This window comes from Triturus cristatus, chromosome 9 (assembly GCF_964204655.1).
Source record: "Triturus cristatus chromosome 9, aTriCri1.1, whole genome shotgun sequence".
Classification (NCBI taxonomy): Eukaryota; Metazoa; Chordata; class Amphibia; order Caudata; family Salamandridae; genus Triturus; species Triturus cristatus.
Genome location: NC_140592.1, coordinates 929,553,885 through 929,567,057, shown reverse-complemented (window position 1 = coordinate 929,567,057; position 13,173 = coordinate 929,553,885). Strand labels below are relative to the sequence as shown.

The 13,173-nt window shown below is 44.1% G+C and overlaps 1 protein-coding gene across 1 annotated transcript in view; it reads left to right on the top strand.

Annotated features, from left to right (window-relative positions):
* The window catches only part of BTBD7 (BTB domain containing 7), a 486,767-nt gene that overhangs the window by 204,169 nt on the left and 269,425 nt on the right, over nt 1-13,173 (top strand). The window contains exon 5 of the mRNA XM_085626483.1: nt 4,987-5,062. Coding sequence (XP_085482609.1) covers nt 4,987-5,062 — 76 coding nt within the window. The remainder of the gene's footprint in view (nt 1-4,986; nt 5,063-13,173) is intronic.

Genomic DNA, 13,173 nt, shown 5'->3' with positions numbered 1-13,173 from the left:
GAGCGGTGACAGTTGGCAGCTGTTGACCTTCCGCCAGAAGTCTGCAATGTTATCTTGGCAGCCAGGCGTCCCTCTACTAAGACTGTATAGGCCTGCCTTTGTGGCAAGTTTGTGGCACGTTGTGCGGCACGTTGTGCGGCATGGTGTGCAGAGAAACAGGATGACCTTCTTTCTGCTCCCCCCTCTCAGGTCCTTCTCTTTATCCTTTCTCTTGCCCAGCAGGGCTCTGCCTTTCTGTAGTTGCCAGACTCTCTTGCCCAGCAGGGCTCTACCTTTCTGCAGTTGCCAGAGCAGCCATCCTTGTTCAGATCCCCTGTGGTGTTGCAAACCTTTCAAAAACCCATTCACGTTTCCACCTTAGGCCTTCAGTATGCCTCATTGGGGCCTTAATCTCGTCCTTCTATTTCTGATGTGCGCCCCCTTTGAGCCATTGCACAACTGTCCTCTCAGGCTCCTTACTATCAAGTAAGACCATTCTTATCATGGAAGCGAACAACCTGACATCCAGCCCCACTCGCAGATAAGCGCACACCGGCCCTTACCAAGGCGGCCTCTCCATCGTGGACTATTACTCCACTTTACTGCTCTCCTCAACCAGGAACGTTACTCATGCGCTGAAGAAGTTCATTTTATGAACGAAACGTGTTGTCTGGCACCCTTTTTTTTTTTTTTTTTAAATAAAGAATTACTCAAGAATTCTTAAACCTCACAAGACTCATTGACTAATTGATTACCATTTATCGCAATAACAAGCAGTGCATTGACATTGAGGTTTGGGTTTTGACAGTATACCTATTGACGATCCAGCTAGAACGTTTTTTTGTATATATGGATAACATTGAATGATACAATATTGTTGACTGTTTTATTGTCATTTACAGTTACCCCTGAAGAAGGGCATAATCTGCCCAAATTGCATTGGGTTACAATAAAGACTGTTTCGGATGAACCTTGCGCTTGTGCGTGTTCTTTGATAGAGGTCTGGATGGGCACACTCAGAGCATGAGAAACTTGAAAAATAGCATGCGACCCCACATGTGGAATAAACGTGATTTGTAGTATCATAAAGTGGTGAAAACCATGGAATACACGGAAAATCACAGATTACAATTTATTTTAATGAGTTGCAGATCACTATTCAGCTGTACGACTAGGATTGGGATAACGTGTTGCCCCATGCATCTTTACACATCCCTGTGTGCCATGCTCACCAGAACACTGCCTCTGGTAAAGGTCAGTCACCCCTCTAGCAGGCCTTACAGCTCTCAGGCAGGGTGCACTATACCACAGGTGAGGGCACAGTTGCATGAGCCGCTTGACCCCTACAGTACCTGTGCCATTCACAGGTATTGTAAGTGCAGTAAAGAAATTTTAAACCATAGGCTGGGAGTTTGGCACCCCGAACTCCCAGCTCATGTTGGCTTTACTGAAGACCGAGATGTTTGGTATCATACTTCTCATCCCATTTAACCCTCACTGATGCCAGTGTTGGATTTATTGCAAAATGCACTCAGAGGACATCTTAGAGATGCCATCTGAAAAATTACCTAACTAGTGTTCTGGCTGGGTGGCTGCTCGCCTGCTGCCACCCCCAGACATGTTTTTGAACCCCTGGGTCGAGAACCTCCTTCTCTCGGGGTCCTGAAACAGCACATCCTGGGCAAAGGCGCCAAGCCCCCCCCCACCCCACCATGATGGAGGCTTGCCGTCTTTGTTAGCTGACCCTGCCTTTTGCTGCTCCCAGCAGCTGGCCCCCACTGGCTCTGATCCCCACTTTGGGATGGAGAATCAGCGGGAAAACCAAGATAGGAGGAGGGATGTGCCCACCTTTGCCAACTCCACCCCTCAGGTGAAGGAGTCGAAGCGAAGCTCACCTCTGTCCCCTCCATCTTGAAGATGGGGGGGGCCCAGCCAACCAAAGAGAGGCTTAAGCTCCCCTCCCACTGGAGGGTGGCATCATAGTGTGTACCCACCCCAAGGAAGGGACCCATTGGTCCTGACCTGTGCCTACCTGAAACGCCCCTAATTTTAGCATTTAGGGGCGACTCCCGAACCTTGCATCCAGACCAGCAAGAAGGAGGAGGACCGAAGAGCCATGCATAAGGAAGAAGAGGACACCAACTTCCTTGGCCCCAGCCCTACTGGCCTGTCCCAACCTCGACCTGCTCCAGCGGAACCCCAGCGTGTCCATTAGCCCCCTAGAATCCGGAGGAGCTGCCCTGCCTTCCCTGCAAAGACTATGTCTCCAGTGAGGACAGGACTTGCTCAAGAACTAGACTCTTGCTCCGGCCGAATCCTTGAGTCTGCACCACTCTACACCTGATGCCCACGGCCCGAGTTCGCCAACACCACGAGGAGGTACCCTCAGCGAACCTGACCTAGAATCTGGTTATCCCGGACACACCAAGCCTCCCGATAAAGAATGCAGCCTCTACCTGTAGGGTCCCCCCCCAACCGCAACTGGAGTTGGTAAGGAAATCCGATGCCTAAAAATACCTTTGCTCCCGATGCCACTCAGCCTTTGGGGGGGGGCCCCAACCGACCGACGGTGTCCAGGCACCCCCTTGCATCCCAACTTATCTTTCCAGCTGGTGGTCGATCCAGGAAGCTGCCCTACCTGAGCCTGCAGTCTTTGTCCGACCGGAGATTTCCCATTGAAAACAGAAAACAGTGCATCCCCCTTTGCCCTGAGCTGAACCCTAGGAGCATTGCTCCCATAACCCAGCGGCTTGCCCAAGAGCAGCCACCAACCGACAGCACCCTAGCCCCATAGGCTAACATTGGGCTTCAGCACTCTACACCCGGCCGCCCTAGTGCGGCTGAAGGTGCTCTTTGAGAGCATCCTTGACCCTGGGGGAACCCTTGTTCTAACCCCAGAAACTCGATTCTCAAAACCAATTGCTTATCTGCAAACCGATAACCACATTTTCTCCCATATGATTGCATTGACTACTGAATAGGTACATCCTAACCCGCAATGTAGTGGTTAGGTTGATTAATTGACTTTGATTTTTGTAAGTTAATAAATATTGTGAACCTTTAAATATTGGAAGGAAGGAGTATTCTACTGTTTATGAATATTAAGATCCTGTGGTAGAGAAGGAAAACTAGCTTACTTGTGATGCATCTCCATCATGGGTATCTTTGTTAGATTAATGAATACTTCATCCTCCCAGTTTTGGCTTGGCAGGTGGAAAATGACAGTGATGGAGATTAATTATCTTTTACCTATCTGTCAATATGAAGTGAAGCCATATCACATAATGAATGAATGAATGTAAAACTTGCAGAGTGCACTGCCCCTCGCAGTGAAGCATCCTGGCATTGAAGTTGGTATCCATTGGTCCCAGAGGAGGGGGAAATGAGGTGGGACGTAAATTAGATTAGGGAATAGCAGTGTGTGTGTCAGAGGGGAAAGAAGAGCCAGGTCTTCAAGTGTTTTTACATATGACTTTAGATCCTATGAACCGCAGAGGGGTAGGGAGTTGGTTCCTAGGAACAAGAAGGTTTAGCCACCTTGAGGCTTTAAATCTGAAGAGAGGATGGATTAGGAAGGTTGGCCTGGGAGGATTTCAGTGTCCCTTGGGCTACATGGGGAGTGAATCTGGCAGTCAGGAAATTTGGTATGGTGGCCTTAAATGCTCCGAAGACCAGTGTAGGGATCTTCAAAATTATCCTTTTGTGTATCGGTAGCTAATGTAAAGTTTTTAGAGCTGCAGAAGCAGAACTCCTTCTAGGGAACTTCTGCACAAGTCTGTCCAGAAGTATTTGTTTCAAAGATCTTGCATAAAGACTGTTACAATAGTAGAGTCAAATAAGTGATTAGCTCAAAGGCAACTGTTTTCCTGGCTGCTAGTTGGAGAAAGTCAAATAACTTTCTTAAGGATTTGATTAAGTTGAAACATAGGAGGCTAGAAAGGTAAAACCTGGGGCCTGCGAGCAGTAGATTAGACAGCCTGTAAAAGATTGGGTGGGGCTAACCTTAAAAAAAAAAAAAACAACTATGATTTTTGTTCCTTTCAGAGAGCTTGAATCAAAAGTGTAGCATTGAAATGCATTGTGAAAGATGATGACCAGGCCACCTCAGCGACCCTCATCTGTCGTTTTTTAAGGATCCGATATCCTGGAGGAAGGGATTGAGCAATAGCCAGATTACACCATTCCATAAAACAGCGTTCTGTGATTACAAGAAAATCTAAATGGAGTACCTTGATCAAGTTGTGGACTTCTTGCGCATGTTTGCTAAGTGATCGGTTATTAATGAACCCGCCTGATAATTAGTTATTATTGGGCCTTTGAGTATGGTTTGTAGTATAAGACCAAACTTGCCTTTGCACATTATTCAGGATATTGAACCCTCAATAAGGGATGGGCCCCCAGTGTGCCCTCAGTGAAGAGCAATATGCTAATGAGATTTCAAAAAGTCATAAAAGGATTACCTGGAGAGGCATGGATAGGGGCCTGGCACTGGCCTCGGGCTGCAGACGGTCTTGCCTTTGGCGTGCCTTCGCATTCTAGCTATTTGAAGCAGCCTCCTGTCTTGCTGCGAAAAAATCATCCTAGATTAAGCTTCTTCCTGTATGGCTCCATATCCGTGAAATCCTTTTTCAAAATCAATTTTTTTTGATTGCCCAATTGGTGGTTTGATTCCTTAACAAAAAAAGACTAAGCCAAAATAGTTTACGTTTTTTTTTCTCCTTTTGTTTCTGTGGAAAAAAATACTGGGGCCTTAGACATGGATGGAGAGTAATAAGTGTGTGTGTGTGTGTGTGTCTAATGAAGATAGAACTTATAAGTAGCCTATTGAAGGTGGAACAGATTTTCTTAACAGGGTACTCTTACTCAAATATTCAAAACAGTATTTGTAAATATGTAGCTAATGATGATGTAATTGTAATTACATTCAATACCCATATGAACTACTTTTTTCAAACGTAACTATTTTATTTTGTGCATTTACTTTAAAATCCTTTCTTTCTTTCACAGGCAAGTGAGCAAGAGATTCTTAAGTATCTCATTAAATGGGGAGAGCATCAGCTGATGAAACGAATAGCTGACCGAGGTGAGATTAAGGGATTGTGGTCGTAAGAAAAAAAGAGCTACATTTGAGATTGTCTAATTATAAATGTCATTTCAAATAATAATGGTAATCTCTTTTTGTACTATTGTGAAAAGCATTGTGTCCTTGTCAGATAGACATGCATACAACTGTTTTTTGTTTGCCCAGTTTTTTCTCACATTCTAGACTTGGAATCCACTATTGTAGTCATATAACTGAAATGTATGGTAAGTGCCCAACTTTTCACAACGTTGATGTGAATGTCTGATTCTAGGCTTTGGTAAAACTATTTTTTCTGAGGCGTAATATTCCTGCAATTTATTTCTTAAATGCTTTCCCAAGCACAGACTGTATTTGGAAATTAAACCAGAAATAGTTGATCCTTATATACAATACTTCTGAAACAATGAAGCTAATTTGTGATGATTCATAGTATTTTTGGGATGGAAGCGTTCCTTGTGCATTCCAATGCATGCGTTCCATAAGAGTTAGAGGTGAGTTCGAGAGACTCCTTTGGGTGGAGCCAGCGATTAATTGAAATAGGTTTTAAAGAACTGGTAAGAATATATCTTTCAGACTGTTGCATTATGAAGCCAGATTTACAAAAGAAAAGAAAACCCTTAAATGTTAAAAATGGTGTTGGGTGAGGGAAAATCTGTAAGACCTCTTTATCTGGATTAAAGTTGAAAGCTACCCGTAAACAATACAGAGAAGTCATTGACTCATGCAGACAAGACTTAGAAGTGAACCAATACAGACAAGTTGTACCCCGCCCTCCCCTCATCCCCCCCTCCAAATAAAATTAGGGAAAAAAGAAAAATAGCTGTTGAAAAAGAAATAATTTCTTTAGTATTGAAAAGCACTGTTAAAGAAGCTGTCGGCAATCAAACCTCTGAAGCCTGTAGGTAAAAATAAACATTAATAAGAAACAAACTGTAAAAAAAACAAACTGACACCCTTGATCCCAACCACTTAAGATTTTTAGGCGGTGCTATGTAATCCGAGCAGTCCTTTGATAGGATTGCACATGTGGAGTAGGAACAGATAAACAAGCCTTGTACTGATGAGATCTGGCAAAATATTGAGTCAGATGCACCAGTGGAGGACATAGAACCTTACCCACGCAGACTTTTATACAACATTTATGTCCATCCGCACTTACACAATTGGCTGGTAAATGGGGGCACATAGAAGGAATGCCATGATAATTGACATGTCTTCTGTGATCACAATGAATATGAAAACTAGAGAAAAACAAACCTTTCTTGGTGGCATAGATGATCAGACAGCCCTAGCTTACCAACACTGAAGAAAAGTGTTACATTGTTGTAGCAGTTTTCCCTTTAGAGGGTGTAAGTGTCTGACATTGGAGACACTGATGATGCTACCACCAAACAAATCAGCGAAAATGATTGAACCTCACATAAAGTGGATGCATGGGGCTAAACCAATGAACACTGGTTATGCAATGACACTCCAGGTAACCTCAGCTAGAGAACTGTGCTGCAAGATCCATCAGAAACAAACAAGCCCGCCTTGATAACATGTCCTTAGCTGTAGCAAAAAAAAAAGATAATTGGCTCAGAGATAACATGGGCTCAGCAACAGAAGCTGGAAACACCGCGGAGGAGTAAATGCTCCGTGCTCCATTGAGCTCCATTGACAGGTCTTTCTTTGCCAAATCTAAAGATGTCGACACTCTGATTGTGAAGCGGCTCCTAGAGGAGCTCTTCCAAAATTAAAAGGAACACTTAGTGTAATATGCTGATCACCTCGTGCAGTAGGACCATTGGCATGAACAGAATGTGGTGAGGTCATTGTAGGAACCTACAGAGGGAGAGGACATTGGACCTGACAGGGTAAAGAGGCTGGATGGAAGAGGTCTTTTATGTAAAGAATAAACTTCCTGCTGATCGTCAACTACTGTTCTACCATCCTTTCCTGATGAGGGCCCCTTTTTAGGTTGAGCCTGGGCAGCGTATGCGCGGCTGTGAGGCATGCAGTGGTGGAGTACGGAATAGAAGCCCCACCAACTCTCCGCCTATATTTGTAACTTGCTTGCGTCATTGTACTTCGTAAACCCTGGCATACGATTCATTATTAGGCTTGTTAGTCCCTCTCTGCTACCGCCTTGTCTGCATGTATTACCTCCCATAGCGACTGGACCTTTTACTGCTGTTGTTACATGGTCTGCTTTATAAGTTGGTGAGCACTATTTTATTTAATGCTCTTCCCCTATTTCACCCACTACCTCGCAGCATGCCGCCCGCTTTTATTTTTTTTATGTTTACTAATGGCAGTCCACCTTAACTATAGCGGCCGTGTTTTATTTATTTTAGCAGCGCGGTCCGCATTTAGCATCATCACTTACTTATTTAAAAAAAATTTTAACTATCACCCATGCGGCGCTTTCACATTCATAGAGGACGAGCCCCTTTCTTTACACAAACCGCATCGAAAGAAAGGTACACGGACGATTTAAAAGTGAAAGCACAGCATGAGCGCTTTTGCGCCCCCCCCCCCCCCCCCCCCCCAAAATCCGTTTGTCAACTTGTCAAACGGATGCTTTTTTTTTTTGTGAAAGCCCCCATGCCGTGGTTTCACTAAAATGTAGGACACGCCCTTCATGAATGTGAAAGCGCCGCGTGTATAAAAAAAAACAAAAAAAAAAAAACTATCGGCTCCCAAGTCCAGTCATGCACAAGCAGGGACACGGACTCAGTATATAGCTGGTGCCAGATTCATTTATTTAGTGAATACGAAAGGTGCTGTCTCTGACACATTTCAGACACAAGACGGTGTCCTTGATCACATGAACAGATATCAGTAACGTAATTTAAAGGGAAAGTGGCGCTTTCAATGACAGTCAGCACTGATAGACATAGAAAAAATACTATGGATATATGTATCGCTTTTCCAGAGCTAAACATCTGTCTTATCATAAATATCATAACCCAATAATATCCATTGTATGTACATATATGTACTATACGCACAACCAGCAGGATGTCATTTGACTATCTTTGTCTTCTATTTTCGCCTTCTTAACTCTATTTGACTATATTCATATGCATGTTCATATTGCATTGTTCATCACATCGTTATCTTACTTAGTGCATAATTTTATACCTGAAAGTGCAAATTTCAATTCATCAATTATATACACATTATGTCAACGATAGATACAAACTATATTTTTTTTTTTATAAAAGTCATATAAATATGTTCCAAAGAGATGCTATTAGGAAAAAAGGTTTTCTTAAAAATGTGCAAATACGCGGATTGTGCAAAAGAGGCATTAACCATGTGCAAATACGCTGATCGGGGCAACTTGTATCATAGTGTAAATACTATAACAGCTCTGCATAAAAAGTTGCCAGTCTCGGTTCTAAAGCGCGTAAAGTGCATAATCGTGCAAATTTATACTTGTGCAAAATGTGTAAAAGTAAAAATCAAGATCATACGGCGGCAGCTCAATCCTCTCATCTTCCTAGTGGACTGACTATCTGATGGGTATTTTATAGGTACTAATACCTTATATATAATCTCATCAGTATACCCTAGGACAGCTGTAAACACTGCGCGTCCACAGGGGAGATAGTGACCAGGGAGTCCCCTGACACCACTAAAAAATTCATGGCATTGTATTATAAACTACTTCATTCTTAGATGTTAACCTCATAACATTGTTTAAAATCCTAGCGAACCTAGGGATATTGTTACGTCACAGCCTTTTTGTATCCTCCCAGATATTATTCTTATTAGATACTGAGGTATTCTCTCTCACAGAAAGTTGTGTGAATCCTCTCCGATATTCTAACCCATAGGGGTCTTCGTGTCCAGCTCGACGATATACCTGGATTCGAGCTGGCTCAATCTTTTCTCCCTATTGCCTCCCCGTTTGTTTTGTGCCACTGCATCAATAACAAAATATTGTAAACAATTCAAGTTGTTGTTATGAATTGCTTTGAAATGCCTGGCCACCGGGTAGGCTGGTTTGGAGTTCACTATCGCACATAAGTGTTGTAAAATTCGAACATACACTTGCAATTTCGTGCTACCCACGTAGCATAAATTGCAGATACACTTTAACACATAAACTGCGTAGTCAGTTCTGCAAGTGTAATGTTCTCGGAGTGCAATAGGTCTATCTGAGAAAGGTGTCAAATATGTAGCAGTATTGATGCCGAACTTACAGGCCCGGCATGAACTGCACCTGAAGAAGCCCTTTCTTGGGGACAGCCAATTCTCCGTTTTGTTTGTTTCAGGGCTATTCCTCACTAGGTCGTTGCGCATCGAATAAGCTCTTCTAAAGGTAACAGTAGGGGTTTTCGGGAGGATCTTTTTCAATGTTTTGTCAGTAAGGACAATAGGCCATTGTTTTTTAATGATGGTTTTTATGTTGTTTGCCTGTCTGCTATAGCCTGTGATAAGTCTCAATTCCATGTTGTCTTTGCCATGGATTTCACTCGGATCTGTTCTTGCTGATTCTGCATGCCTATTGGGGTCAAGTAGGGCAACACGGTCCTTGACATTTGCCTTCCTCATGGCCACATCCAATTTCTTGGATTGGTACCCCCTGGCTTTAAGCCTTTTTTTGGCCTCCATTTGATGATGTAACCGGGCTTCTGGTGTACTGCATGCCCTATGTATGCGAAGAAACTCCCCATATAGAATGCTGGATATCGTGTGCTTTAGGTGAAAACTACCCGCATGTAACACAGTATTGCCCGAAGTGGGTTTCCTATGTAGGCAAGTCTCTATTCTACTATGTACTGCTTGTACCGTGATGTCTAGGAAATTGGCAATTGTCGCATCTGTTGGCAGCGAAGTGTAAATTGAGACTATTATCATTAATTATTTACACAAATCTGCTGGCCTGATCTTTCGTCCCACGCCAAACCTAGAGGGAAACAATGAAGCCCGCAATCAGGAAATACATGTCCCAGGATGCATCTACTAAGATGTGCATCCAGCAACGCCCACTGAGGGCTGAAACTTCAATAAAAAGCACGAAGAAAAGATGGCGAGCGTATAGTGTGGCAATACGCAGCCCATGAGGAAGGGGCCGTGAGCCCTGAAATACGTCGGCGATTTATGCTAATTTCAATTTCTGGGAATGCAGAGGCGAGGCGGCATTTAATTGCCAGATGGTGAGAAACGCTGAGAGTGCTCTCCCAATGCTCAGTTCATATTGTTAGAATATATATAATATATATAATATATATATATATATATTTTAATATTTTCAATGCAATTGGTCTCGCATTTGCGAGAGGTTAAGCTATTGCATTGCCAATAGCTTATACTCTCGTTAATGTGAGACCTATTGCATTGCAAATGCTTTTTTCTTTAATCTTAAAATACTTTTCAATAAGGGCTTTTGCTCACGGAAGTAGTTGTGGGGGTGGGGGGAAAGCAGTAGTCTCAGTCACACAAATGCTTGTAAGTGCCCCTGCACTGATGCATTTTAATGAATTGTGCAAAATACAATATGACCAGAAGGAAGAGATAAAAATAACCTGTTGGAATGTCTTCAGCCTGATGGCGAGACAAAGAGGGCATTTGACACACACAAAGCACCTTAATGGCTCTCATTTATCACCTGCCTTGAATCCGAGTTACCCTGAGCACAGACAGGTGGTGAATCAGCTTTGCGCAGACATATGTCGCTGTGGGGAGTTTCAGGCACGCCCTGCTGGGCTACCTTCTAGGATGGCCACATAACAAGACATCAAACAGTCCCAACGCCACTGCGAGCGACAAGGAGGGAGAGGGAGTTATTACAAGACTGGGGTCAGCACGGGTGTATGGAGTCCCCTTGCTGTTTTTAGGACGAGGACTCCCTTCCCTTTAGGCCTAACCTGAGAGATGTGACCTTGTGCCCCAGCACTGCATGTATTTGTAAACATTGCTAGCGTTTAACCTAGCCTCAGTATGTTTAAAAACCTCCATCCCACTGGCACCGCCCCTTTTATTTTTGAGAATAGCACAAGAGGGGGTTATGTTTTGACCTCTCATCTGAGGAACAGACTGTTAACCCTTCTATTGCTCAACAAATTGCAAATGTAAAGGATTGTTGTGCTTTGAAGCAGGATAAAGCAGTACAAAAGGGGGTGGTGATGGACGTAGCATCAGAACCAATCAAACACTCACACCCAGTCAACAGATCTGGGTTTGATCCATCACCGTTCTTTAGCCCACTCTGCCACCCCAGTTCAGACATAGCCATATGCAAATCAGTCTGACCCTGTGCCTCATGGGAACAGTCCAGCCCGAACGGCCAAGCCATGCCTTGAAGCAGGATAAAACAAGCATTGACAGCCAATAGGTCTTGCCTTTGGGACCTTGTAAGTAAAAAAAAAAAAAACTGAAGTGTAAGACTTAACATTACATTTACTGCATCCTGAATACGAAGCTGCGAGACATAATTCTTTCTGAGCTGAATACCAAGCAGTGGTGCGCGCAGAAGGGCCCCTGCGAGCAGTACTGAGCCAACATACTGAACTCTGGGGTCCGCGTGGTGAATCTTCGGGAGCCTTCCTTTGCGGCCACCATTTCTGTCCCATAATATTACTCCTCCTGTGGAGCCACACCGTGATGAGAGCAGCACCTCTTACCGCGCGCTGCCAGAGCTGCACTTGGCTATCCTCACTACTTCATTCTCCAAGAGTCTTTCTCTGAGGTACTCTGGTTGTTGCTACACATGTGGGGCGCAGGTAGCTTATCCAGGGCCACTGGAATTATGCGATTGTGCGGCCGCGGCCATTTTCGCATAATTATAGATTTGCCGCATTTCCTACATAAACAATCATCTGCATATTCTGCAGAGTTTAATAAAATTAATAGTTTCTATCTCAGATGGTTCGAAAGGTAATAAACGCAGCACGTGTTTTGCTTTGCAGTGGAAGACCCTTTGCAAAGGTTGACTGGTCATTTTTCTCCAGCTTGTTGCTATATTTAGGTGTAAAACAGCTATTTAAAAGATGCACCTAATGCCCAGACAGCGTTAACAAGTTTAAAATTGGCAAAATATTTAAGTAATTCAATTAAACAAATGTACCGGATAATTTGGCTTTTCTTGCCGCATAATTTACTCAACCTTGCCTCATAATTTGGCCCTCCACAGCCGCATAATTCTAGTGGCATTGGCCTTAACCTAGAGTACCTGATAGTTTCTGGCAAGTTTCGGTACTCTCCAATTAAAGGACTGCACCTTTACTGAGAAGTGCAGGTACTCTCTCTCAAAATAGAGAAGTGCTGGTACTCAATGCAAGTCCAGTGAACTCATTGGCAGCGGTGATATAATACGGGTTTCACAGCATCCATGGCTGCCAGTGCCAGCTAATCCGTACACTCTGCATGGACAGGGAGGCCTGTAGCGGGGGTAAGAGTGCCCACCAATAAGGGCAGAGTGTGGCTGCATGATTGCTCGTGTTGTATCCAAAGGCATGCTCCTACCCTAAACTAATCAAATGCGGATGACAGTACCGCATGGTCCATTTTATGGGCACAGTGCAAGTTCAGTTGGTTTTCTTCCAGTGTTCAATATTATCAGGATGATTTAGTCTAACCTGAGATGCGTGGCTGTTGTTTCTGTGTGCACAAGGTGCGTGTAACGTGCTTCGGCTACATCGGGTAGAAACAAAACATTTGCAGTAGTGAACTCGAATTTACGCAGGTTGTAAATCCGTGTGTGGAAGCCTCCATCTTGTGTGGCATGTGTTTTTAAAAGCTCTGGTGCTTCGGGCTGTGGGTGGCTGGGACGCTGTTGGTATAGGCCCTTCTTTTCAGAAATCGCCCCTTCTCAAGTAAAGGGCCTCGGTGTCAGTGACGTGTGTATGGAATGTGTGTCCATGAACTCTCGGGTTAAGGCACAGCTTTTGCTCTTACTATATTTAACCGTATCCCGTGTGTCTGCTCTAGTGGGGGAGAGGCAGAAAGGGTCCTCCGGGGACGCACAGCTGTGATCGCACACCAAGCCTCCCAGCATCTATCTGGGGCTCAACACGGTACTTGCAGATTGCACTCGGAGCCGTGTGGTGGTCACACGCACCCTGTCTTGCAGGTTAACCCAGATTTTGCTGTAGCTGGGAGATGTGACCTACAGATCA